This window comes from Excalfactoria chinensis, chromosome 19, assembly GCF_039878825.1.
Source record: "Excalfactoria chinensis isolate bCotChi1 chromosome 19, bCotChi1.hap2, whole genome shotgun sequence".
NCBI classification, from domain to species: domain Eukaryota; kingdom Metazoa; phylum Chordata; class Aves; order Galliformes; family Phasianidae; genus Excalfactoria; species Excalfactoria chinensis.
Window position 1 is genome coordinate 7,790,099 of NC_092843.1, and position 26,395 is coordinate 7,816,493.

Sequence of the window (26,395 nt, forward strand, 5' to 3'; positions counted from 1 at the left end):
GCCCACTCAACACACAGCCAATAGTTTCAATCACAGAGCAGGCAAGCACTTTCCTTTACAAACCACTGATACCATCACACACCACTTCTCTCTCGCTCTGATGTTCAGTTTAACCTGGACAATTTGTTCTGCATTAATATTTCAATGGCACTATAAGCAAATGAACAGATTTCTTCCCGCGCTGCCAGCAGATGAGCACATGCACCCAGACGCAGCACAGGCTGCTGCACAGCCACGCTGCACTATGAGTTTCTACTCAGAGACCACAAAAGTAGAGAAGACTCAAGGAGAGTGGGCAGCACTTCCCTTGGACGGGAGCAGTTTTCACTCTGTGCCCCATTCAGCACAAAGCGTTGGCACTGCCGACAGCTGGATCACATTCGGTCACACATGGTGCGCTGTCCCCCTCATCTCAAGGGGTTTTGCCAGTTAACAACTGGCCAAAACCTATTACCTCTAATTCTTCCTTCTTTGGAGTACCCTCCTCATCATCAACGGCCACGACAAAATCCTACTGCATATTATCATTTTACACAGCGTTATTATTGTGATAAGGCCAAAGAGTCCCTGATACAAGTGTGAGTCTGTCCCATTTTCACAGCTCCGCTCCAGCTTGATTTACACCATGTAAACAGAGGTCAAAAGCAACCCTCTGGTCCCAAAAGATACATTCCATCAGACTTTCACACCTTCTGTATGTTTTATGGAGCAAATTTTTAGGTCAGTACACAAATCTATCCACTAAAACAGGAAAATGGGGACAAGAAGTTCGGCCCTTAAGTCACCAAAGCAAAAAGGGTACTTTTCACTAGGAACTCTTAATTACCAACGAACAAGATGAGTCATTACAGATGCTTCCATTTGTCCTACTCAGCTACCTCAGAAGCAGGGAACAGCCAACATTCACCACTTCAGGAAGGTCACTGCACCGCATGGCAGGGCCTGCTGACAGCAGCACCCAGACCCACTGTCCCACTGACGCAAGCCACGAAGCCTCATGCCTTGCAACAGGCAGCAGCTGCAGCGTTGGAGCATGAAGAAACCCAGAGCAATCTGTGCGCTGCCGGACACAGCCCAGCTTGTCCATCACATCACAGCCTCTCACGAGCCCGCCTCAATCTCCATTTTCAGCAACGAAATGCTGAGGTTATCAGGACTCAGCCTGCTCTGGTAAGGCACTGTCAGGCTCCCCGATTTACCAAAGGGAACTGAGGGATGCTACGTGGTGTGCTTTGAAACATCACTTGGCAGCAGCCGAAAGGACACGTATCCTTCAGATTACACCCAGATGGCCGAGCTGGACTACAGTAATCAGCATCCACCAGAATCCTGCAGGAAAAGCGCAGCAAACCGTTCGCTGAGGGAGCTGCAGCCCCTTCCCTCTCGCAGACCCGCAGGCTCCTGGGCCGGGCCAGTTCTGCAAGGTCACGGCAGCAGCAGGGCGCGAGGCAGCGGCTCCGGCAGCGCCCGCTCTGCATGCTGCTGTGAGCCCGCAGCATCAAAGCAAGGTCACATTCCAGGGCGGCAGAGCGTGAAGGCGGAGCGGGGTTTGTGTCGATTCACTGGCTTTTGCCATCGCTGGGTATTTAATCTCTGCAGCTCTTCTCTTTCGACACGATGGGCTCCTCTGGAGTCATCGCAGCCTACGGAGTCCATCAAGCAAATGAAGCCAGATTTCACCAGCAGCCAGAGCAGCTCACTCCCGCGCTGCTGACTATTGATAGCTCACTTCCCATTCTGACAGAACGGCTCTCAGAGCTTCAAGCAGGAGTAAGAAGTTTCAAGAGAGCACTAAGTAAAATAGAAGCAAGGAAAGCTTGATGAGCTGAGCTGCACAGCCTGTGTGTGGGACAGCAGCACAGCATGCGGGCGGCACAACGGCGACTCCTCACACAGCCCTTCACACAGCAGGAGAGATCCTCCTTCCCTATCTTTTTCCTTCCCTACATCAAGAATCTGTTGCTGGCTTGTAAGTAAAGCAACCCCATCTTTACAAGGTATTTTTACTTCCTTCAAGTCAAAATACAGTCAGAAGGTCAAATGAAATACAGTTTATACAGTTCCAAAGCACCTGACTGACTTTGTGAACTTCGGACCATAAATCTAATTGAAGCTGATGACAAAAGAAAAAAAAAATCAATATAGCTAGTTCTAGAATTTTAGAGCCATTCCTTTTTTGTTTGCTTTCAGCAAGCATGGGATGGACAGGAGGAAGGCTTCACACCATCCACAAATGGCAGAATTTGTGCCGTGCTTAAACAAACCTCTGGTTCACGCTGCCTTGAACTCAAGATCAGTATCTGTGCTTTTATCAGACAAGGTCTGATTTCTGTTCTCTCTCTTTTATTTTCCTTTTTAAAGGTTTATTTTTGAAAGAGGACCACGCAACAGGGCCTCATCCATTTCAGGAAAAGTAAACAAAATTCTTCACAGGGAGGGCTGGGCACGAGAGAACAAAGCCTGCTAGACTAAACTCTGCAGAGGTGCATTTATTTGTCGTTATTTGGTATCACAGCAGCACAGTGACTTTGACCAAGGTCAGGGCAAGGTGCTGCACGCAGACATTGGAGATGCCTGCAGCCACAGCAGCACCAGGGAAGTCACACCATTAGTCCCAGACTGTGGGTGAGGATCTGAGTGAGATTAAAATAACACAGCAAATCAGTGCCACGTCTGCAAAGCAAACCTCCCAAGCCCTGGTCCCAGCACAATCGTACCCTTCCTGCTCTTCCCTCCCATACTCATCACAGCCCATGCCTGCTCGAGATATTATCTTTTCCTGGAACGAACTTATCTGCACCTCGTACTGCCAGCAGTGCAAGGCACTGAAAGGCATTTTCCAGGCCAAAAAACAACCAAGTGATCCCATCGGATCTGTCAGGACTCGAGCAGCTTTAAACACACGCGAAAAACCAACGTACGTGGGATTCTGTGGGATCTCCACGACTTCTTGGGACAGTCCTGCTTTCTTATTTGGAACAGCAGAGACACGGGAGAGTCCCGGAAAAGTCCTTTTGAACCAGTGGGTTCTCTGCAGAGCATTCAAGAACAGGAAGCTAAAGAGAGAGGTGAGGGCGACAAGGACTTCAGCCTGGTGGGGACAGGAGGCAAGCATGATAAATATTTGAGTTCCCACTTATTAGGAAACTCTTGGCAAATAACACAAAGCCTGAAGGGGGTGTTAAAGAGATGTATACTCAGTATTATGGGAAGCTTAACGTGGAGCTGTAACCATTATGTATGTATCATATGTGGAAAACTAGGTGAGGCCCCTGTGGACTACTCCATACTGCATGAAACTTTATAGACACTGTAATGCATTATTTTTAATGATTCCCTTGCCTGCTTTGGGTGCTGGAAACCAGAAGAGCTTCACTAGTTTCCTGGTGGTGTGTTAGCACCGATACCTTGCTTGTTGCTAGACTTCTAGGTTATTTTAATGAGAAATAATTGGGTTACTATCCAAGATTCCGCAAAGCCAATATGTGCACAGAAACTCTCCAAGCTGCTCAGTGCTGCGGTGCTCTTCACGTCCTCTGCTGTCCACAGGGTTACTTCCCCTGGTAGGCCATTTATCTGGAAATAGGCCTGCAAAAACACTGGCACTTCTGCTAGTTCAAGTTTGCATTGTCATCATCCATCTCAAGGGAGAGCCAGGCCACAGAAACAACCAGCTGCAACATCACAACGATTGCCCCTGCAGGAGATGTATATAATGAAAATTGAAAGCTGCAGGATGAACTTCTTACATACTTGTCCTTTTGGTTTATTCATCAGAAATAATTATCTGTGCTCACATTCACAGGAGCACATACTTTATGATGTACATTAAATTTTAATGGATTTTTAATAATACTGTAACTACAGCAGGAGCAGAAAAAAGCTGTAATAATAAACCATATGTGCCGTGTTGGTGGGTAAATGGTGTTGAGCAAACATCGACAACATGGAACCAGCCTAGGATTAGTGAGGACGGGAAGAAGGAACTCCTATCTCCAGTATGTGAAAATCACAGTGACCATAATGCTGATGGCTTAGCTTTAAAATCTCCTGCAATGAGAGATGAGTGCATGCATTAAGCGACCAAACACGAGTTCCAAAATATCAGGAACCTATGGGTGACACCCAGCAGCTTCTGACAGGCTTCCAAACTCCCAGATCAGCTGCTCCACCCATAAAATGGAAAGAAGCAACAAACCAACACTGTGATCGTGCCTGGAGAATATATCTAAAGCCCAATCTCTGCTGTGCTTATTAGAGTACTTGAGAGTATTTTTTTGAAGCTACTGATGTCTATTCCTTAAGCATCAGCAGAAATTACTGCTCCAGCAGGAGAGACTGACACTGGACACTCTCCTCAGCAGCTAAGAGTCAGTGCACAGCATCGCCGTGTCACCAATGCTTGGACGGACATCTATTTATAGACTAAGAAATTATATATGTGGTGTCCCCACCAACAGTGACAAATCTTCATTCAGGCATGAGTCACCTATTCATAAGCATGTTTCCAAAAATAAACCCTATTTACCAGAATTAAATTCCACACGCTCAGGAGAAAAATGTCTCCTTAAAAACAAAACAACAGAAGAAAGGCACGCTGGAAAAGCAAACAGTAGCAAACAAGCACCGAAGCCTTCCGCCTGCAGGTCCTCACATTTGGTATGAGCACACTGTGACTGGAAGCATTTAAGATGTAAAAATGAAGATGATTGCATGTTCTCATTACAAACCCCTGCCAAGGTCACCAGAGCCCTACCGTCCAAAAGCGAGTATCCAGAATATTCCTGGCGACTCGTGCTTTGTAGGAATAGTAACTATATTGCAGTTATTAGAGAGAGCAGACAGAACGCGCGCCAAGTAATCCCAGAAAATGTGGTGTTAAATAGAGGGTTCAAACCACAAAGCAGTTGATGGGGAATGTTAAATATGTCAGCGTGGCTGAAAGACACTCATAGTGGTGAATGTCAAATAGTGAGCTACTGTTCAGCAGTTCCAACGAGAAAGTGAGGGGACGCGGGTCATGGGACCAACAGTACAAATGTTGGTACAAATTACATCCAGAAAGCAAAGAAATAAATAGATAAAAAAATAATAATGCAAAAATGGAACAAGTTCAAACTTCTTTTATAGTAATAGTCTCCAGTTGAGCATAATCACCAAAGCTATAGTGATAAGATTGCCAAAACTAGACAAACATCTGTGAGATGAATTCATCTCAGAGGGGAAGCCAACAGCTTGTTATCATTAAAGAGGCAATGCTCTCCCTGCGTTTGAACTGCAGGCCGCCTTGTTACTGCGTTTGCTGAGGCAATTGCACCAGATGTTGGCAGCTATCTTCAGATGGATGACAAGCACCTGCTGTTGGGGAAATTAAATGCTCGTCGGCCTCCTATCCTTCAGGGGAGGGTGGGCCAGGAGGGGAAGAGGGGGAGTGGTGACGGCTGACCCTCTGAAATAAACCTATTTATGCAAAGTGACAGTAAGTGCTGGTTTGCCAAGCAGGGAAACAGAGTGGAAATTCATTGGATCCCTTCCATTGCCCCTGGTGAAATCTGCTCCCATCCTCCCGGTCCTGACAATTAACAAGGAACCCATCTGAACCCGCTAAACCACTCCTGGAGTCCTGGAGCAGCACAGGAACCTTCTGCCAAGGAGTCCCCACCAGCACCACGAGCACACACAGCACCATGAGCACACACTGCAGGCACAACAACCCATCAGAGGACCACGGCTTATAAACACCTGTGTTAAAACAAACAGCGCCCTAGTGGGATCCTGAGCATGCTCAGACCTCTGCAACCTCACTGCCAGGACCACCGGGTGGCATGGGGATGCGCCACTGCCTTGCTTCAGATCCCTCCCATGGGGTCAGGACTGTCAGCAAAGGTCAGGATGGGCACTAAAATCCACTTTAAACACAAAATGCATGTCAGCTTCTTTTCCAGCAGACTTACTAGATTTTCAAACTTCTGCAAAAGAAGAACTGCACAGTGTGGACTTGATCTGTAAGAGCTATCATTTCATTATGGTGCACCTTTGCTCCCTCACCTCCTCAAAGCCCTGCAAATGAGGACACTGCAGCACAGCCCACATCTCACACTGCCAGCAGCATCCAGCAGGTCCTTGGATCACTGTTTCAAAAGCATTTTACCCTGGACAATAAACAGACAGCACCACCATTACTGCTATTCACCCCAAACCTCCTGTGAACGTCCCTGTCAGAGACAAATGTTTGCTTGATCTAAACTGGCCACACGCATTTAGGTATCCTTCAGATTAAGAGGCAGTTAATCCTCATTCTGCTTAGATTATCTTAATTGGCTCTTCATTTGAGCTACTTTGCCCTTGTCCCCATTTCCAAAGATGTATTTATAAATGCACAGTCTGCATCACACAGTATAAATATGCAGTCTCTCTGGACGAGCACAGAGCCCCATGCCGCAGGGTTACCGATGGGACTCACACTAACCAGCCTGCTGCCCTTGGCTTCTACTCCACTGCCACTCAAATACGCCCAGGTGTGTTCTTCTCTGCAAAAACAAACAGTGAATTCCCTTAGCAGAGGTGTACACGTGTAAGATGGATGTCAAATGAATTTCATCTTCTACCTCTGTAAAATTAGCATAAGTTTAATTAAACCGGTCATGGCTCAGTATTGTGTATGTGAACAAAGCTCTGTTACTTCACCTCTAGGACAGACCAAAAAATCATCTTGTTGGTTCTCACCGCCCTGATGGAATAGCACAGAAATACGTATGAAGAACAAGAACACAAGAACTAGGCGGCCCTCCACCCTGAAACACCAACAATCTATTTTTCCACTAGAGAAACAGCAGTTTCTTAAAATGGGTACACAGCTCAAACCTGGCATTTCCTTGACGTTCTGCAGCAGGGCTGCAGTGCTGGGGGCAGAGGGCTGCTGTGCCCCATCCCTGCAGCCAGCTGCTGAATGAGCCATGCTGTCCATTTCCAGGTGGAAAAGTACTATTAGAACAACGTGTGCTCCTTCCACACACGGATACTTTTAAAAGCACCAGGACTCAAAGCCGCGATCAGAGTGCAACACAAATGTCCCCATCCAGAGCAATCCTGAATCCTCAGCCCGCCCATCCACACCGGGATGAAGCCAAGAGCACTGCAGGGATAATCTGAAGGTGGTAGCAAACATGATTAGCTGAAGTTGTAGGTACATTACATCGTGTTTTTATAGGACAGAAACGGAGAGAATGAGAAATCAGGTTTCATGTGGTCTCAGAAAAGATACAGGTAACTTTTATGCTTTTGGCCCTGTTGCAAAATTGCTACATGCTGCAAGCAAGCATTCACATGCATGCTGGAAAAGTTAACGTGAATGATTTCCTCTAACTTCTTTCCTCCAAATGCAGCCCCCGGCCAACCACTGATTCCATCTGGGCTCCTGATGTGCCTCAGGGTCACCTGTGGTGTGCCATGCCCTGCAAGCTTAGGAGCAAGAACTGCTCCGAGATGAACACAGAGCACACAGAGCACCAGCCGGGACTTCACAAGGGAAAAAAAAACAACCCGAAGCTGTCTTTAAAAGCCCCATTTTAAACCAAGGATGCAGGCGCTGCCCAGCAGCTCCCAGCCGGCTGTTTGAGCCGCAATCTGGTGGAGCTGCAGCACTCGCTCTCACCAGTTGGCAGTGCAGGACGGACCCTGACCCAGCCCAGAACTGCTGCATGGAGCTCAGCCCCAGCCCGTTCACATCGCTACCAGCTTGGTGTGCTCAGCCTGCACTGAGTCCAGGCAGCTGAAGGCCGTGAGTGACAGGAGTGTTGGCATATTTATATTTCCCATGCCCTTCAGAGCTCACTAAGTAAGAAAGGCAAGGAAACGTAAGGCAAGATAAAACAGCTTGCCCAAAGTCAGACAGCAAGTGGGTGGCACAGTGGGAAACAGAAGACAGATGTTCGAGGCCCCGGCTCTCCACCACAATTACCTCATCTCACACGGGTTACAGCACAAAAGCTGCCTTGCCATTTCATTTAAGCAGAGCAAGAAAGGAAATAAAATCGTGCTTTAAACTTCTGCTGAGCTCTGATACAGCCGCCTTGCCCACAAATCCTGCCTTAACATTTCCTCTTTTCATAAAATCCAGGTAGAAACCAACCTCTAATTTATAACAAAACCACTTCCACCAAGCACGTGTCCTGTTACCGACCACCTAAAAACTGACATCCTGTGTACAACCTCTCACTGAGAGAATGAAAACAGTGACTTTTTTACAGCAACGATCAAGTTCCTTGCTTTATTAGAGAATAGAAAGAGCACGTGTGGGAGTGAGCAGAAATAATACAAGTGCTCCAGGCCATGAGGGACCACTACATCCCAGATCCCTTTGTCACATGCCAAGCAAAAATCTAAAGGCATATTGGTTATCCTTTAGAGTAGCACAGACACAGCATCCAGAGCAGGAAATCCGGAATTATCGGGATGTTAACGCCTCTGGGAAGGGCAGGGGCAGCCCTGCAGCACGGCACCGGCAGCCTGTAGCATTGCTCCCAGCTCATCGCAGGCTGCAAACAACAACGCGCTCATCTGGGGCTCAATCGAAGGCGCTGAAATGAATCAAATGAAGCAGCTTCTCCCAAAGCACTCCTAGGTAACTTAGGAAGAAGAGCGTAAGGGGCTAAATGCTATTTAACACCGGGCGAGAGCTCAGCATTGCTCTGAATGGTGACATTAGCAGCAGGCTAGGCAAAAAATAAAGCCAACACATCCTGTTTTATGTTTACAAAATATTTCAGGAACTTGGGATATTACAGGCGAGAACATAAATAAGAGTCCAAATCTGTCCCTCAGTTTCATACAGTGTCGCCACTTCCCAAATACTGAACCTGAAAATACAGTACTGAAACACGTGGAAAGTTCACAGCGTGTCGTATCAAAAATGATTTTTCTACAAAGGAAATACCCTGAGAATGACCATCCACGTACCCCATTAACCATTAACTCTACACATCGATGTCCAAGAGATGTAACCACGCAATTCAGACTGCATACCAAGCCAAAATCAACTCTGCTTTCGCTTTCATGCCAGCAGAACTCCCCACACCTCCAGGCTCTGGCCTCAGCCACAGCTCCAGCAGACTCCCAATCCCCACATCACAGCACCCAGGAGCAAACCACCTTTTCTCATGCTAACAACTCCATTGCAATAACAGCTTCAGAGGCCACACTCAAGGTCTCAGGAAAAGTAAACCAGTGGAGTGCTTAATATTCCAATGGCGGTTAACTCCTTCACACCCGGACAGCCCTGCCAAACAAGGAGGAATTTTCTATCACGCTTTCTTGATTTCTATTTTCACAGCTGTCAGAGAGAAAAGCATGTAGGAAGCACGTTATGTAAACCACCTGATTAGGCTAAAATCCTCCATGGATCACACCTTCCCCCTCCTCTCCCATTGCAGTTACATGCAGAAAGTAGAGGGACTTTTTATCTGTTACTGGAAGGAGATTACTTTTTTAAAGGTTAAACTAGTCATTATTTGCACTGCTGTCTTTGATACAACACACGGCGGCATACAAGGAAAGGAGCAAATTCTCATCCCTGCTCCTTGCAGCACCGCCGTGCGCAGCTCCGCTCGCCTTGCACCCCCAGCCCTGCTGGCAGCAGGGAAGGTTTAGGAGCACTCTCTTATTTGTTAACAGTAACGAGACAGGAAGCCATGGCTACAGCAGGGAGAGATCAGAAGAATGTAATCTTTCAAAAGCACAACAGTTTTGCGGGGGGAAAAAAAAAATCCCAAACCAACATCAGAAACCAGAAATTATTATTCCGCTGGTCTGTTCCGCGTCTCACAGGAAATAACAAGCGACTGTACAAAACGTTTCAGATCCAGAGAGGTAACTCAGAAATCTTCTCTTCTTTCAAATTTTCCAAATCTTAAAAGCCATCCTTAAGGAAACAATGTATTCCGGGCAAAGCTGAAGCACGCCTGCAATTTGTCTGAGGGACCTGGTGGCAAGCCCCAACAGAAAGCAGAATTAATGCATGCATCTTTGTTCTGATTTCATGTGAAACTTTCAAATAAAAACCAAATGCTCCAGCACCCATCCCCAAAAGCCAATTCAGGATTGCTGTGAAAGACAAAACAGCAAACGCTCCTGCTTTGAGATGGTGAAAGCAAGAACAGCTGGAGTCACCAGCACTGCTCTGCCAGCAGCTTAAAATAACTGCATGCAAAGCAGCCCACAAAAATATTTCAGACTTCACCTTTAAAAAAAAAATTTTTTTTTTTTTTTTTTTAATATAAATGTAATGTTTCCTCTCCCTCACAAAAAATATGACTTTTCTTCCAGCACAGCCATATCCGGACTGATAGTTACCATAGCTGACAACAGCCAAAACGTACCTTCAACAAAACTGTTCCCAGCAATCTGGAAACATGGGCTGGAAATACCCAGTTCCATTCAATAGGCTGCTCCCCTCAACACTATCTACAGCCCTGCATGAAGGACTTTGCTGAACAGAACTGCACCAACAGTCCAGAGGTGCCCAGCCCCATCAGCGCCCCAGTGAGTTCCCGTGGCACCACAGTGCACTCCCAGCCCAGGTGGGCCCAGCCTGTGCTGCGGGCCTGGCTCACCCCGGGGTGCAGAGCAGGCAGCGATGGGGTTAAGGCAGTGCCAGACCGCAGGCGCTGGCGGCCGACCAGGAGGGACATGGGAACCAGGGCAGCCAGCTATAAAGGCCTTATTGTAGCAGCCCACTGGATTGGAAATGACTTGTAGGCCTAATGAAACAAAACTTTGGCAGTAAAACAGAATGAAAGGAATGAGACAATAAAAGACAGGAACAAAGGGAGCAGAGTTGTTTCAGCTTAGGAAAATAAGCTCACTTTGTTGTTGGGAAAAGCCAAAGCCGATTAGGATAAACCAATGACTAGGCATAAGTCTTCCAAACTAATTACACAGTTCGCCATGTGAAGTGTAATTGCAAGTCACAAAATAAGGACTACATTACTTTCACAGGAGCTGAACGAAGGGAGCGTTACCCAGCACAGCCGGACCCGCGGGGGTCCCTCACTGCCTTTGCTTGCAGCTGGAGTCGTGCAGGACGCTCCTGCCCCAACAGAAGTGCAGACAGAGGAGGACCTCTCCGCTGCCACGGCCCTGGGTGAGGTGCAGCGTAGCTGTGCTCTGCTCCCAGACTGCTTCTGGAAGCACTGAGCACCCCAAGAGGCCCTGAGCCCTGGGAGCTCCTGCAGCAGGTCATGCACCCAACAGCCTCCGCAGCACCGGCCAGCCACGGGGCCTTAATTACACTGCTCTGCACTCCTTCTTTTAAGGTTTTTGGTTTTATGCAGGTCATTTTTCCCCATCTTCCTCTGAATGATGGCTGGGATTCCCACGGATCTTCAGCTTTACTGAAAGAAATAACTATCATATCAGAAGCTTCACAATAAAAGTCTCAGGAGTTATCATTACTACATCTGTTGGTGTGCTTGCTGGCAGGCATTTCCACTGGTGAAGTCAGGGAAGAAGGTTTATTAAATGCAGTTTTCTTTCTACTGCTGAGAAAGGTTCTGACATTTACTTTTCAAAAAGAAGCTGTTTCAAATTCAACACTTCAGGGCCCTTTGTGCCAACTCCCGTTAAATTACCGCGCCAGCTCAGCCCGGAGCTGCATGGCCGTAACCACAGACTGCACTGAGAGCAACCTCCAGTTACCAAAACAACCGCCCCTGGTTGCAAAGCTCTTTTCTGCAGCAAGTACAGACAGGATCTCAAGAAGCACAGCAGCCGTTAAGCAGTTTTATCCACACCAATAAGAAAGCTCAGCATTTCAAAGAGAAAGTCACCTGAGATGTTCTTATCAAACATGGGCAGCTCTGCTACTCTCTAATTATGTAACGCAACTGCTTTTTATTTTAAGAAAGTGCTAAGCAAACGCAAACCTTGCCATCAGTCCTGTTTGTAGTGCAATGGCTTGATGGGAGAAGGGTGCGCTGAGCAGGACACAAACATGACATCGGTCACTGCCACCACAAGCCTGCAACCTAAAGCAGCAAGTGAAAGAAAGGCTGGGAAAGGGAGGGGCATGGAAGAGAAGGAAGCAGCTCCTACAGGTCCCATGGGGACAGTCCCCCCTGTACCTGAACAAAGCAACTCTGCAGAGCCACGTCAATCAGCTGGATCACAAGTCCACCATTCCCAGGGCCGGTAATTACCTCTGCTCCTTCTCACAACTGGAGCCACGGCGAGTATCAGCTCAGACACCCCCCAAACCAAACTGCCGGCTGACAAAAAACAAAGTGCAGTAGAGAGCACTGAGCGCCTCCACAACGCCACTGCCTTCAGATTCTCTTCCTGATCACAGTGTAGCACTGAGCAGCACAAGACAGGGATGTACCTGGAAAATGCCACTGGGAAGCACCAGGGCAGGCCTGGAGTCCCACAGCTGCCGAGCCCCAAAGACTGCCAGCCTCAGCAAGACATACCCCAGCTCTGCTGCCAGAGGAAAGGGTTTCAGCCTTGGTCACGACTTGCACAATTATTTCCAGCTCCTTCATTTTTCAGCTTCCAACTGACAACACCTGAAAACGTATCTGATTCTCCCAAAGTGTTGCTTTTTGAAAACCCTTCTTTAAATTCAAGAAAGGCAGAGCACAAAAGCAGGAACCGAAGCATCCCGAACCACAAGTCACTACTGAAAAAACACAGCCCGGTTGTCTGCATTCTCCAGGACTGTAAAACTGCAAACGTGAAACTACCAGATGGTGAAATTAAAAAGACTAGATTAAGAGAACAGCCAGCCAATATGCAAAGCACTTGTATTGAAACTATTATTAACTTCAAAAATACAGGTTAGAGGAGTTCTGCAATTAGAAGTAACTACAGAAGAAACATCCAAAAGCTTGTGTAATCCTTTAATAAAAGGCTCAGCAGGCTGTAAACATCCTGCCGGAATCGAAGATTATTATTGAAAATAAAATGAATGGCTTGAAAAACAACTATCAATCCAGCACGGGAACAGTTTATAAACTCCCCTCCTCAGCTCTCAACAAAATATTGCCTGGCCAAGGCATTTCAGAGCCAGATAAAAGAAACATAAACTAACTACAAGGAATGGGAGCTGCTTTGCTTTGGGATATCCCACTGTGTCTTCAGGCAATCAAGCATCTAAATCATCAGTTGATGCAATCCAAAAGGCAGAAACCAAGCTGCACGGAGCACCGAAGGTTCAGTGCCCATCGGGAGCAGTGGGGTTCAGGGCCTGCCCACCCTGCCCAGCCACATCAGCTCACCCACAGCCGGCAGCTGCAGCTGGAGCCCACAATGGGGGGCAGGAGAGAACATTCCAGCAAGGTTCAGGCTCCCCTCACACAGCACCGACTCCTTCTGCTAACTCTGCTTTGTTTTTAATGATTCAGAATTCTATGTATGCTTCACAAGGATCTTGCTTAAGATCTTTTAGTAAGAAACAGAAGAATAACCTGGTGACTTCCATGCCCTTCTCGCTATTTGCATGGTTCCTAAAGGCATTTCACAACTTCACAAGCTCTCTTAGACACCTCTATAGCTCCTTTGGCTGCTGGAATTGGGGCTCACAGGAGGCTGATGTTATGGAGCAGACAACTATGTAATCATTCCTGAACAAACATAAATTCAACTCCCAGTGATTTTTTGGTGTTGTTTTGATTTTTAAGGTAAGCAGTGTTGGCAGTGCTGGGCAACGCTGTACACATGCAAATGCAACAAACAATAGGAACCACGAAACAAATTTTAAATGGGCTTCGAAAACTTACACTGCAAAGCATAAGAAGTGGCTCTCCTTCGAGCAGAAACAGCCTCACAGCACTTCTGCTTTTCAAAACACATATTAAAAAGAAGGGGGGGAAAAAAGGGAAGAATTCAAAGAACGCAGCACTCACTCAGGCAGGAACTTACCTTGCCAAACTGTTCAAAGTATTGCTTTACGTCTTCCACTACCGTATTAGCCGATAATCCACCTACAAATATTTTCTTTGTTCTTGTGACCATCTGCAAGAAATTACAAGACAAGCATATGGTTTAACCAGATTATTTCAAACAGCACGTGGAACAAAAATATATTCTTGAGATGCCATCCCTAGCCCAGTTAATGAGAATCTTTCTCTACAAAAGCAATTCAGATTTTATTTGATTAGATACTTCTTTTCTCTTTGTCTTGTTTTGTTTTTATTTGAGAAATGGCTGAGTAAAGGCACTCAATAACAACTCTAGCCCCCGGATATTTTTTTTTAATAAATGATTTTTATTGTGCTTCTTAATGCAAATATAAGGGAAAAAGGATTCCTCATCTCAGAAAGGCATGGCTTTTCCCCCCCTTCCTTCCTAAAGACAAAGCACGCTCTTTGGCAGACAAAAGGCAATTCCATCCAACTGAACTGCTGTGTTACGTTTCCATGGGTGGCTTTAAAAGGAACTTTCACAGTTACTTCAGAATTCATCAGGTCAGACCCCACAGCCCAGGCTGGTCCATACAAAGCAAAGGAGCCGTGCTGGACTCCCTGTGCATCACATACTTTCAGGTGACCCATTACCCATAGCTCAGGTGCCTCACAACACTCAGATGCACAGGACTCGGCCCAAGGGCCAGAGCCCTCAGGAGCAGCAGCAGGGCAGCCAGCATCACTGCATGGCCAGCACCGGAGTCACAGCAGCACAGACCCAGGCCAACAATGCCCACAATTAAACATCGCTCCCATCTCTGCTGCCATTCAAATCAACCCCAGTTGCACTTCCCTCCACCAGTACCTCCCGTGCTTTGCAGAGCTGCACTCTTTTTTTAAGATAAGTAGAAAAAAAAAAAAAACACAGTGTAAAAATTCAATTATTTTTTCCCGACTGCAATCTAAGATTCTGAAATTGAAGCCCAGGCACATATTTTCCTGTATAAAATTGTGATTTACAAATAAAGAATTGGCTAAAGCCGACTTGTAACTAAAGGATTTTGCAGGGCTGCCAGGAGCCCTCTGCCTGCCGGCATCTGATGGAGATCAGGCCAAGCTCCTGTTGTCGTACAAAAGAAGCAGGAAAGCAATTATTCTAAAGCAATATTTGAAATTATCTTCATTTTTATATTTGACCAAGAAAGAAAAAAGAAAAAGAACAGAGAAACGCTTCTTGCAGAAAGAAGATTGAAGGTTTAAAAAAAAAAAAAAAAAAAAAAAAAGACTATTTTGTTTCAGTAGCTTCAGTCAAAGAAAATACAGGTAATGACAAGCAAATTCACAACACAGCGATGCCGACAGGTGTGCTGCGGGATGGGAAACGGTTTCAGAAATCAGCTTCTGGGTACAGAAGTGAAGGCCAAAGTGAAGGCTGCCCTCACAATCCCTGCTGTCCCACAGACGGCTCCAGCACTCGGCGTGCCAAGAACTCAGCCCGGTGGCAGCAGGCAGTGCTCAGCACAGGGAAGGCACCAAGCACGTAGAGCTGAGCCAAGCAAGGAGTTTGTATTCAAAACAAAAGGATTTTAACATCAGAATCACAGAATTGTAGGGGCTGGAAGGGACCTCCAGAGCTCATCGAGTCCAACCCCCTGCCAGAGCAGGTTCTCTACACCAGGTCGCACAACTCAGTGTTCAGGCGAGTCTTGAATATCTCCAGAGAAGGAGACTCCACAACCCCCTGTGCAGCCTGTTCCAGTGCTCCGTCACCCTCACCGTAAAGAAGTTCTTGTGCACATTTGTGCAGAACTCCCTATGCTCTGTGTCTCATTTGGCTGTGAAAACACACCTGCACATCTCTAACCAAAATACCCAACAACTCTACACGAACACTTATGCATATAAGTGAATGCAGGAGTTGGGCTTGCTGATCCTTATGGGTCCCTCCCAATTTGGGATGTTCTATGAGCCTATGGCACACCAAAGAACAACCTGCTGTGCCGTCCATCCACACTCACTCGCAGCCACTTTCGTGCCCTCGCAGCGCGGTGCCAGCAGGCAGTGACAGGAAGCATCAGAGCCGACCCACCACAACCCCTCTGAGCAGCACCAGGTCAGCCAGCAGGCACCCACTGCCAGCTCCACACCTCGGCAACGTGCAGCAAAGCAGAGCTGTCGATGGACATCGGAAGGACTGCACAAGGTGTAGATTTTATGTGGCTTTGGAGTCTTTGTATGCTGACGGTGTCTCTCCCTGCTGTAGCGGGAATCGACAGGGGAGAGGGAGATCTAATGGTGGTTATGAAGTCCGCTAATTGTGAGTACCTGCAGAATTGCTTTGTTTGTACACTGTGTTGGTGTTGCAGTTAATCAAAACACGACATGTGACTACAACTGCGAAGAGTCACTCAAGGTTACAATCTCTCTCTTGGCTTGGCTCTTCAGAAATACATCTGCCTCTGTGTTCTGCAAACACTTCGGCTGGTGCAGAAGCAGGAAGAAAAACACCGAGCAAGACAGCTCTTCTGGTTTGATGCCATTTATTGCTCGGCTAAGGTTGTAATGAGATCCACTCACGGCATATCACGTAAATCATCCCTGAACAACAGACTGAGGACTGTATCTGGAAATGAAGACCCCGTCCCACCGGAGTCCCACAAGAGCTCAACCCAGGCTGTGACAGGAAGGAACACACCGCTCTGCAGAGGTGGTGCCTCCAGCTCAGCATCCACCGGTGTCCACACACACCAATTCCGTTCTTACGCTTCTTTGTTCTTCCTCCATCCTATCTGTCTGGTTGTCACAATTATTAAAACGGGTAAAGGGGATTTATGAAAGAATTTCTGGAATTCAAAGAACTTCAGATTCTCAGGCACCAAAGCCTGGCACACCTGCAGAGTGCTGAGGCCCAGCTCACGTGCAACGCAGGAATTACACATCTGACTTCAGGACAAGGGCTGTAAGAATCATTTCCTTCCCATTCTCAACATCTCAGAATGGTGGAAGTGGACTACAGTACTAATAATGAATCTGCATCGCAAATTGCTGAAATTAGCATTAATTTCAGATTAAACTAATTATGCATATATAACTGTTTTCCAGAGCACTTTCCTCTTGTGCTACTGAGCGTGTGTGTGGGTGCATGTGTACTCCAGCTCGCTCACCTCATCTGCAGTTTGACATTTCATCATTTCTAATGCATCCGCCTTCTAAATAGGTTTATAATTGGAAAAATCATCTCTGGTATATATGCTGAACTGCATTTTATACCCCATTGTGTTGTACATCCAAACTACAGCATTACCTCTAATTAAAAACAACAATAACTCATGTAATAGGGGAAGTGATCTTGTTAACTAAATTGCTAGGCTTCTTTGGCAGAACACAAACCATAAGCAAGAATTCTGCAGTTGTTTACTTTTGCCTCCAGGATCCTCACAGCAACTTCCAAAAAGCTATTAAGAAACAAACCAGAACACAGTGCAAAGCCCACGACAAAAAAAAAAGAACATCTACTAAAAGCTGCCAACTTTTCTCCATTCACAAAGTGAGCCCAGACCCCAGTAGCCATCCTCTCACCCAGAACCACTGTACGGTTGAGAAATGACGGACGTATTTCCTGTATAGTACTCCATACCTTCAGTTAGCAAACACTAGGCACTCAAAGCTCCCCAAGAGCAAGAGAAACTCAATCCTGTGCAAAGGCAGCACGGCTTTACGTGCCACGTACAACATGCTTAAGTATTCAAAATAGGATTTCAGCAAGACTTAGCCAGTGCAAATACCTCGTGCCTGACCCCTGCGTAAGCTAATGTCATCCTGTGAGAACCAACGCCAGCTACAGAAGGGACGCAGCAATGAAAGGGCTCTTTAATTCCACCAAGCGGCACAGATTCCTGGTGGGGTCACTCAGTTCCCTTGATTTCTGTGGAAAATACGGACAAATTGTATTCTCCAAAGCCATTCATCAACAAAACCAACTTAGGCCCTGCTGTCTTCCTAGTTTTCATCTGTCTTTGGTTTCGATGTTAAGTTTGAGAGAGCGGGTTTTTGGCTGGCTGTTTGTTAGTTTTGCCCCCTGCAAGATGTCCGTGGTATTGGCAGGAGGCAGAACAAGCAACGTGGTCTTTATGCAGCAGAGCAGCACCAGCCAGAGCCATCTGCAGGGCTGCACCCCTCCCCAGTGCTGTCCTGGCTGCAGTCAGCCTGCACACAGCTCCTGGGAGCAGCAGCACAGCCGGGGCAATGCAGCCCCCCCCCCCCCCCACACACACACAGCCACCATCAGCTGCCCGCACTCCTGAAAATTAGCCCCAGCTGGGAGAGCTCAGCATTTCTTCGAGCAAAACGTGGCTTCAAGTTTCAAATCAAAAGATAAAGTGAAATTCACCAGAGCCAGACTTCACACCCTCCAGAGAACAGGAATAGATCACAGCCCCTCAGCCCTGATACAACTACTTGCTCTGAATCCCGCAGGGCTGCTCCCTCCTCCTCCGCTCCAGGTTACTCTTTTATGCGTTGGGGAAGCGAGGTCTGGAGGCAGGAAGAAGAGAACAGAGCAGATCTATTTAAATCCCCCAGTCGTGTCAGCTCCTCACACACGGTATGGGAAGAAAGGTAACTAAATATTCACTGAGTACACACAACTCACCCGCCACACCAGCCTGATTACTGCTCAGCAGTGCTTCAAAACTGCATTGATACGTTAAATGAAGGCAATTATTGTTACAGGAAGACATCTCAGGTCCACAAATGGAAACCACTGTTCAATATGAAGATGTACCAGAGGCAGGATTTTTGCAATATCCATGTAATGCGGGGACAAAGGTCCCAGAGGGAAGCAATTTAGCCTATAGACTTTGGAGCAGAGTCCTCCTGTAGAACTTCACCTTGTACTGCAGGAAGGCAGGGATGGCGTTCTGCCCAGGGCCCTCCACACAAAGGCAGGGCAGTAGTGCTTGGTGGGAACACAGCAGAGCTGACCATTACAAGGTTCATCTATCTATCTATCACTATTCATATTTTACCATTCTCTGGAAGGAAACAGTATGTGCCAGACCCAAAAAGCAACTAGAAAGCTCTGTCCTCCACCAGGACACCCAGCGGTAAGAGAACACCTTTACAAGGGCACGTTCACAGCTGATGTGCAGCAGGGCTCTCAGCAAAGCAGCCTCTCTGCCAGGCTGCACCAAAGTAGGTCAGAGTGGGAAGCCCAGCTCCCATCGACACAAAACCCCCAGCCAAGAGTCTTCCCAATATTTTTGTGATTTGAATCATAATGACCCCATTAAAATCTATACATGTGTTAGAGCAAAAACAGTCGGCAAAGCTGAGTGCCTTTGATTTGCTGTCATGCTTGCCTACAGCTACAGCTGTCATGGGCTGCCGGGCACTGCAGGCACCAGGGGACATTCCCAGGCTGCCCCACAGCCCCTGCCCAGGCAAAAGCCCACGGAGTCACGGCCAGCTCCAAATGCACAACCTGCACAGGTCTACTCAGCCAAAGACATCACTGCTGGTCAAACCATGCAGGGCAGAGCCAGCCCATTGGCAGCTGATGTGCTCTCATCCTATGGGCAAAATCTATCACTTTTCCCTCCTTCACTGCTCCACACTTACATCTGAAGCTAAGAGAGCACACACAGGCAGTTACACCTTCACCCAGCCGCACCTTCTGGTGTGCCGAGCAGTTAGCTGTGTCAGTACACCCAAAAGCACACGGTTCTGTGGCTAACGCAGCTCTTACAGTGCTGCCAATGGACCTTTCAGAATGCACTTGTGAAAAGGAGAAGGAAGAAATGCATTTGGAGGCCTAACATAGCGCTTAACAAGAGCCAATAGCACAACCCGACGTGGGGACTAAGAGAAGTGCACATTCTGTAAGCTCTATAACTCTTCCAGCTGCAAACAGTGAGGTCACCCCAAAAAAAAAGCAGAAAGCCTTAATGCCTCTACAGCACAGAAAGCAGGCGTCACTTAAATACTTCTAACTTAGCACCAACTAATTTCTCGCGATAGCCCTGACAAATCAGTGCTAAGAGCTCTCTGCTCACATTCTAGATATCGCTCTGCTAAAACAGAAAAACCCACAAGAAGCAGAAAGAAACTTGTAGAGCAATTTACCTCCCAACACACTCCAGATGATTTCTCTGAAAAGAACAAATGGGAAACTTTAACCCTTCGCCTTGATTAATTTCATCTACATAATATAGATGCACATGGCAATCAGGTACTGATGAGCAAGTTTTACTTCACATTCTGAGTCAAGCTCATGTCTATGCAACGCACCGCCTGGTTTTTTCACAAGGGTGATCTTTTCCTGTCGTGAGACCACTGAAATCTTGCAGCATGCCCAGATCTGCTCATTACTGCCGTTGAGATACTTCCACAACCCTATGAAACACCACCTTTCCTTTCATTCTCTTTCCTCCCCACACAAACGGGTTTGTGAATTGCAAGAATTACCCCGCTCCCACCTTCCTCTCACAAAAGAAAGATGCTTCCCTTGCCAGGGAGGAAACTCACCAGCCATTATAAAAGCAACAGAGTTGTCGCTCTAAAGCAGATCAAATAACCCTTGACTAGGAACAAAAGGGCCCCCAAGGAGTGGCACTGAGAATGAGGAGTGGAAGCAAGAGGAGAGAAAACATTCTGCTTTTTTTCCAAAGAAGGCAGCACCTTGCAGCTACAAGAGCCTGCCTCCCTCGTGTGATGTTTACTCACTTACTGACCGGGGGACAAGTCATCTCAGTCTCCATAGGGCTGATATATCAGAGTCCTGGGAGAAACTCTGCCGCAGTCTGCAAGGCTCAGCATTTAAGCATACATTTTAACTTGCAGAGCTTGTAGAAGCCTCATTAGGCTGAGTATGCTGCACAATCAAGCGCTGTGTGCTTTGGTTTCCACGATAAGAACAAAAAAGTATCCCCACAGCTCACCGGAGCCTGTGAGGCTTCACTCATTAAACATCTAACCTGCCGAAAGTCTGATCTGAAGATGCTGGAAGAGCGCAAGACATTGTTACTGACATTACTGCTATTAAAGGAGGAATAAAAAATATTATTCCTAGCTAGGGAGGTCATAGCAAACTACTAAGCAAGAGATAAATCAGCCAGGGTCTCCAAAAAAAGACATCATTTCTCCCTTACTCCAACATCTCAATGTGCATGATTTTATTATTTTTTGGTGCTAGATATTCCTATAAATCCTCCTCTGTAGAAAGCTCTGCTTTCAGAAGGGGAGAAGTAGCAGATAAAATACTACCCATCAAAATGAACTCAAGTCTCTAGTAACATAACTAAACGTGTAATGTTACAGATGTTTTATAGCCAGGATGTCGGATCCATTTAGATCATTTTTACAAACCCAGCAAGAAGTTTCTCCCCAGCGCTGGAAACCACGCTAACAGGTCTTGGACCGACTGCTTACCCAAAGCTGCAGCCAGGGATCAGCAATGCCTCCTGACCAGCACTCGGAGGGCTCATGTACCAGCTGCAGCCCAGAAGCCTGAGCCAAGAGGAGGTGGGAGGCTGGCAGAGCAGGCGGTCTTACAGCACGGGGCTGGGAAGGGGTAAGCAGGAGGGAAAGTGGGGAAGGAGCAGGGCTGGGCTACCAGCAGAAACAACCGGGAAGAAGCAGACCATTGGTCTTGCCATTAGAAAGGCATGAGGTGTGCAGAAACAACACAGAACCACTTCCTACCTGCGGAGGCACATACAGCACATGTGTTCCAGGAGCACACACCAACAGCAGCCCTGCAGCCATGCCCATGGCTGCAGCACACACACCTCCTGCCCAGGACCAAGCAGCACCCACCTGCAGCACGCCCTGGCTGTGCAAACGGCAGCCACCAGCACGCTGTGCTGACAGCCACCACGCTGTGCATATGCTGCTGCCCAGGCTGACGGCACACTGACTGACGTATGGCTGTACTTGCAAAGCCCATTAGCAAGTGGTACTCAACACTGAGAGATTTATTACCAGAATGATAACTGTCTCATGCTGCTTTGTTTGCTAATTGCAACTAGCTTCACTTTCAGGAGGATGGGAGCCTAATAAATCAGTTATCTCCAGGAAGAATTTATTTAAAGTTGTTAACATTGTAAATCCAAGTACTTGGCAAGAGATTCTGCAAAAAAGGATGTGTTTATACTTCAGCATTTGGATGGCAGAACACGCGGCGTGACTCAGCACCCGGCTCTGACGCGGCCATCTCCAGCAGGATGCCAGCCAACGGCTCAGGACTTCAGGCCACAGAAAGGTGCCAGCCTCCTTCCCACGTGGTGAAAGCCCAGCGACACCGTTCACAGCACAATCCTCCAGCCTTCCTCCAAGAAACAAACCCAAAAGGCAGGCTGTCACCTCCAGAGGATGGGGCTCCAGCTCCCTTTCACAGAACGCTGCCCAGATCCCACTGCTGACCAGGCTGCAACCAGGGCAGAACGGACCCTCGGGACAGCCCCACCACAGCTCCCTGGCCTGAGCATGGACTTGAGAAGATGAAATGCACAGCAAAGAAGCGGAGGCTCCAGGATAAGAGTTGGAAAGCCAGCACGTTATGCTGGAGCTCACCAACTCCCAGCTCCATCTTGGCCAAACGCAGCCACCAGCCCCTCGCCAGGCATCAGCCCCAGCGCTCCTTCAGAGACACTCACCCACCTCACTGCAAGGTCTGCACAAATGAATTCTCTGCAAACAACACCAAAGCCACAGGGACTGTGCCTGGTGCCTCTCCCTGTTCTCAAACGCCGACTCTCCTTGTTCCAGCACTCGCAGAATGTGGCGCTGAAAGCGCATTAGAAGAAAACTGTTGTCATGTTGACAGTCCCGTAGTTTCTTCTCCTCCCTTGGGCTGCTAGACCTGCAGAGCTCAAAGAAACCACTGAATTGTGGTATTTTGGTCACCAGCTTAGCCTCCTACCTGCTGTGAGATAAGAAGAGGGGGTTCTGGTTTCCTCCTTCCCCAGGCAGACGAGCACAGTGCCGTGCTGTATGCACGACTTGCTGGCTCCCTAAGCAGCAGCTGTCACAACGAAGGGACTCCTTGTTACCTGATTCATAATACCAACAGGTCTCTAATTATTACAGTACTGAAAATAAGCAACCAGCCAGAATTACGCTCCTTCCCTGTCTTCCCCATAGGGGAACTCTGCCCAGTGTCAAGGCCTATCACAGCTCCATACACTCAAAACTTGAAAGCACCTAGACCATTAGAACACTGCCAAGAATCTCACACAGACAGGCCTAGTCACTGAGATGGCTGGATTTCCAGGTCTGGCAGGACATGAAAAGCTGGGACAGCATTCATGAACAGCTACTTGTGTAGTTTGACTCAAGACAAATCCAAACACCATTTACATCTGCCTCCTGTCTGATAAAGCTGCAATTTGAACCTCAGTTCTACTGCAGGAGAAGAGTACCATGGATGCAGTGCCAGGGGAAAGCTGCAGCTGTTCTGCCAGCAGATCACCCATCAGGAGGCAGAGGGGCTGCTGGCACAGCAGGAATCACCTCAGTCTGAAATCCCACACCGTACTGAACTGGAGCACCGCTGCCAGGCTGGGAGTTGGAACTTTATGATCTGAAGACGCCCTGAAGACTCCAACTTAAGGCTGGGAGCTCCGTGCCTTGCTTTGCATAGACACACAGGGGGCTAAAGATCGCTCCTGTATTAACAGGAGATAAACCAGGAACCACATGAACACCGTTCAGACACACATGGCCCCATACATCACAGCAGTCCGTGCAGACCGACATCATCTTTGCTGAGGCTTACACCTCACTTCTCCAATCCCATTTCTTTGAAGTGATATAAAATATGTAAATGAGCTGCCCAGACTGAATTAACACACGGAAGATGCCTTCCTTTTAAGCAAAGGCTAACTGCACCAAAATAACGAGGAGGTGATCACAGCCGTTGCAGCAGCCACACCACGCTGGCAGCACGCTGGGACCAACCCCCTCCCAGGCTCCAAGAGGACAAGCAGCCCCCACGCAATGCCCAGGAACTGTCTGGCAGCCAGACACGCTTCCCAGCCTTCGCAGTGCTGATTTGCTTCCCCGCTCCACAAACTGCACCGTGCCAGTCTTTCTAGCTCCAAAGCTCTGCCCTCGAGGCAAAACGCAGCCAGCTGCGGCAAGGCTTTGATGGATATTCTCTGGGAAGAAGGGGAGAGGAGAAAGCAGAGGGGCTGAAGGTTTGAAAATTCCAGGTTATTCATTCAGTTTAAGTTCAGCAATCCGTCATCCATTGTTAAATCGCAGACCACATACTGAGAGTTAAAGACTTGTATAGGTCCCCGGGGACTAATCGAGGAATGATTTCAGCTTCTAACTGTGCTCTAACCAGGCACTTAGGATGCAAAGCACAAGTTTGTGATACTATTGTACTCTGCATCAAAATGACTTTTTGATACATTTCTGCAAATAACTAATACGGAAAAAAACCCATCACCCTGGCATTTAACATAATTCTTCCCCTCCGTCCCCCATCCTTATATTCACATTTGTGACAAACCGCTTCTGCCTTCAATTAGGTCTACTTTATGTATGCACGAAGCCCCCAAAATACGAGCGCTTTTATGCAACACCAGATTATCTAATGTGCACATATTTTGCAAAAGGGCGCTTTTAAAATACCTCATCACAAAGAAAAAAAAGCATTCATTCCATTCAGCAAGTGAGAAAGGAACGGAACACAAAGGCGGCCAAAAAGAAACGGAACGCATTTTATATTGAGCAATCAAGCGCTGTCACACGTTGAAAACACAAAGCGCTGCAAGTTTAAGTGGGCATTCACCAAGGACCTTACCCTGGGACACGCTTCCTCAGCAATACAGAAAGAGCTCCTTATCAACGCACTGCAGTAAGAAGCGGGATCTCTGCCTATTTAAATACAACAACAACAACAACAACAAAACAGAGAAATAACTTCTCCTGACAGCCTGACAGCTGACATTCTTAACTGAAAAAAGCTATATGCCAGGAATTATCAGGCCTGGCTTTTCCCTCCCTGATAGATGACAGAGCAAAAAACAACAACGGCCACACACATCTCATAAATCACAACTTTTATTGAATGCCTCGCCACATAATAGCAACAGTCAAACTGAATAAAGATGCTTTTCAGCGCTCATCTGTAAAATACTGGGGGAGAATAGAGATCATTCCCAGCGCTAACAGCATCTCCCAGACAGAACAGGTATTAATATCACCACCGCCGTTCCTCTTATGCTGCTACCAGTTTGGGGGCTTCTTAATCTTCCATCGTTTTTCTTCCAAAAGCATCAAAGAATGCAGAGAAGAGAAACGGAAATTAAATGCAGGTGGAACAGAAGCAGAAGGCAGACAGCTCCGAACAGGAAAACGCTGCAGCCCCACTGCTGCCAGCTCTGCTCTGCGGGCCAAAGCCCAGCCTGCAGTGCAGACTGAGCCCACAGAGGCACGGCCACTTGTTGTGGCTGCCACGTGCCCAGCTGCTTCTTGCCGGGAAGCACCAGGAATCGGCCTCCAGACCTTCTGGATCCAAAAGGGAGGTGAGCAGAGAAGACGCACATGTTACATCAGGAGAAAGCAAAGGTGGCAGCTCCAGTCAAGAGGAATTAGCATGATCTCCTGAGTCAATTAGCTGGAGGGAAGACTGAAATGATAGCCAAAGGTGTGGGACTGCAGGGGAATGGCAGACAGGCCTCAAATGGGGAGAGGTGAAGGCTTATTTCCCAAAATAGCCCCTTGTATCTGACAGGTCCCAACAGAAGAACACGACAGCCACAGCCTGCCAAAGCTGCCAGAACACAGGCTGGACCTCACAGAGCACCACAAGAAACATCTCCCAACCCCAGAAGGGAATTGCCAGGCACTGCAGGAGAGTGAAACCCCCAGTGAAGGTATCGAGCACCAGCAAAACCAGCCAGCAGCACACAGCCCCAGAGCGGCACTCTGAGCTTTCAGATGCACCTCAGTGTCCAGCAGCACTGACAGCACAGCTCCTGGCTTCACCCACTTTCCAGCAGTCATTCCATCAGCTCAGGGCTTTTACAGCTCCGCACACAGGAGGTGGAAACACCTCATAGCCTTGTGTAACAAAACGTGTGCAGTGACCATCAGGGCATGGGGCCTGTGCTCTGCAATGGGCTGAGGCTCAGTGTGAGGCTGCCCTGAGCTACCTCAGACTGCAGCGACTGCTTCCAGTAGAGCAATAATAGTAATGATAACAGGAATGATTTCTGTATTTATCTGGATTAGTGAATATATCAATAGTACTTTGCAACTAAATAGTTTAGAGGCACTTAATTTTTTTAATTTCAAGAAAAGCCTAAAAACACATTTTCATCTCCCTTATAATAGAAAATTTCTAATACAATCTTTCCAGCACATAAACCAAAGGAGGCAGAGGGGCATTTGTATATTAAATCAATTACCAGAACTTCACTTCAACGCGAGCTAATTAAAATTTCATGTGATCCATACCAATAATAGTACGGAGGATCACAGCTGGT

At 47.4% G+C, this 26,395-nt stretch overlaps 1 protein-coding gene across 25 annotated transcripts in view; it reads right to left on the bottom strand.

Moving 5' to 3' along the window:
• The window catches only part of MSI2 (musashi RNA binding protein 2), a 188,725-nt gene that overhangs the window by 108,628 nt on the left and 53,702 nt on the right, over window positions 1-26,395 (bottom strand). For all 25 annotated transcript variants that reach the window (XR_011905629.1, XR_011905627.1, XR_011905628.1 and 22 more), the window contains one exon: window positions 13,915-14,007. Coding sequence is in view for 17 of the 25 variants with exons in the window: in XM_072353736.1 (XP_072209837.1) it covers window positions 13,915-14,007 (93 nt within the window). In the remaining 8 variants the exon portion in view is untranslated. The remainder of the gene's footprint in view (window positions 1-13,914; window positions 14,008-26,395) is intronic.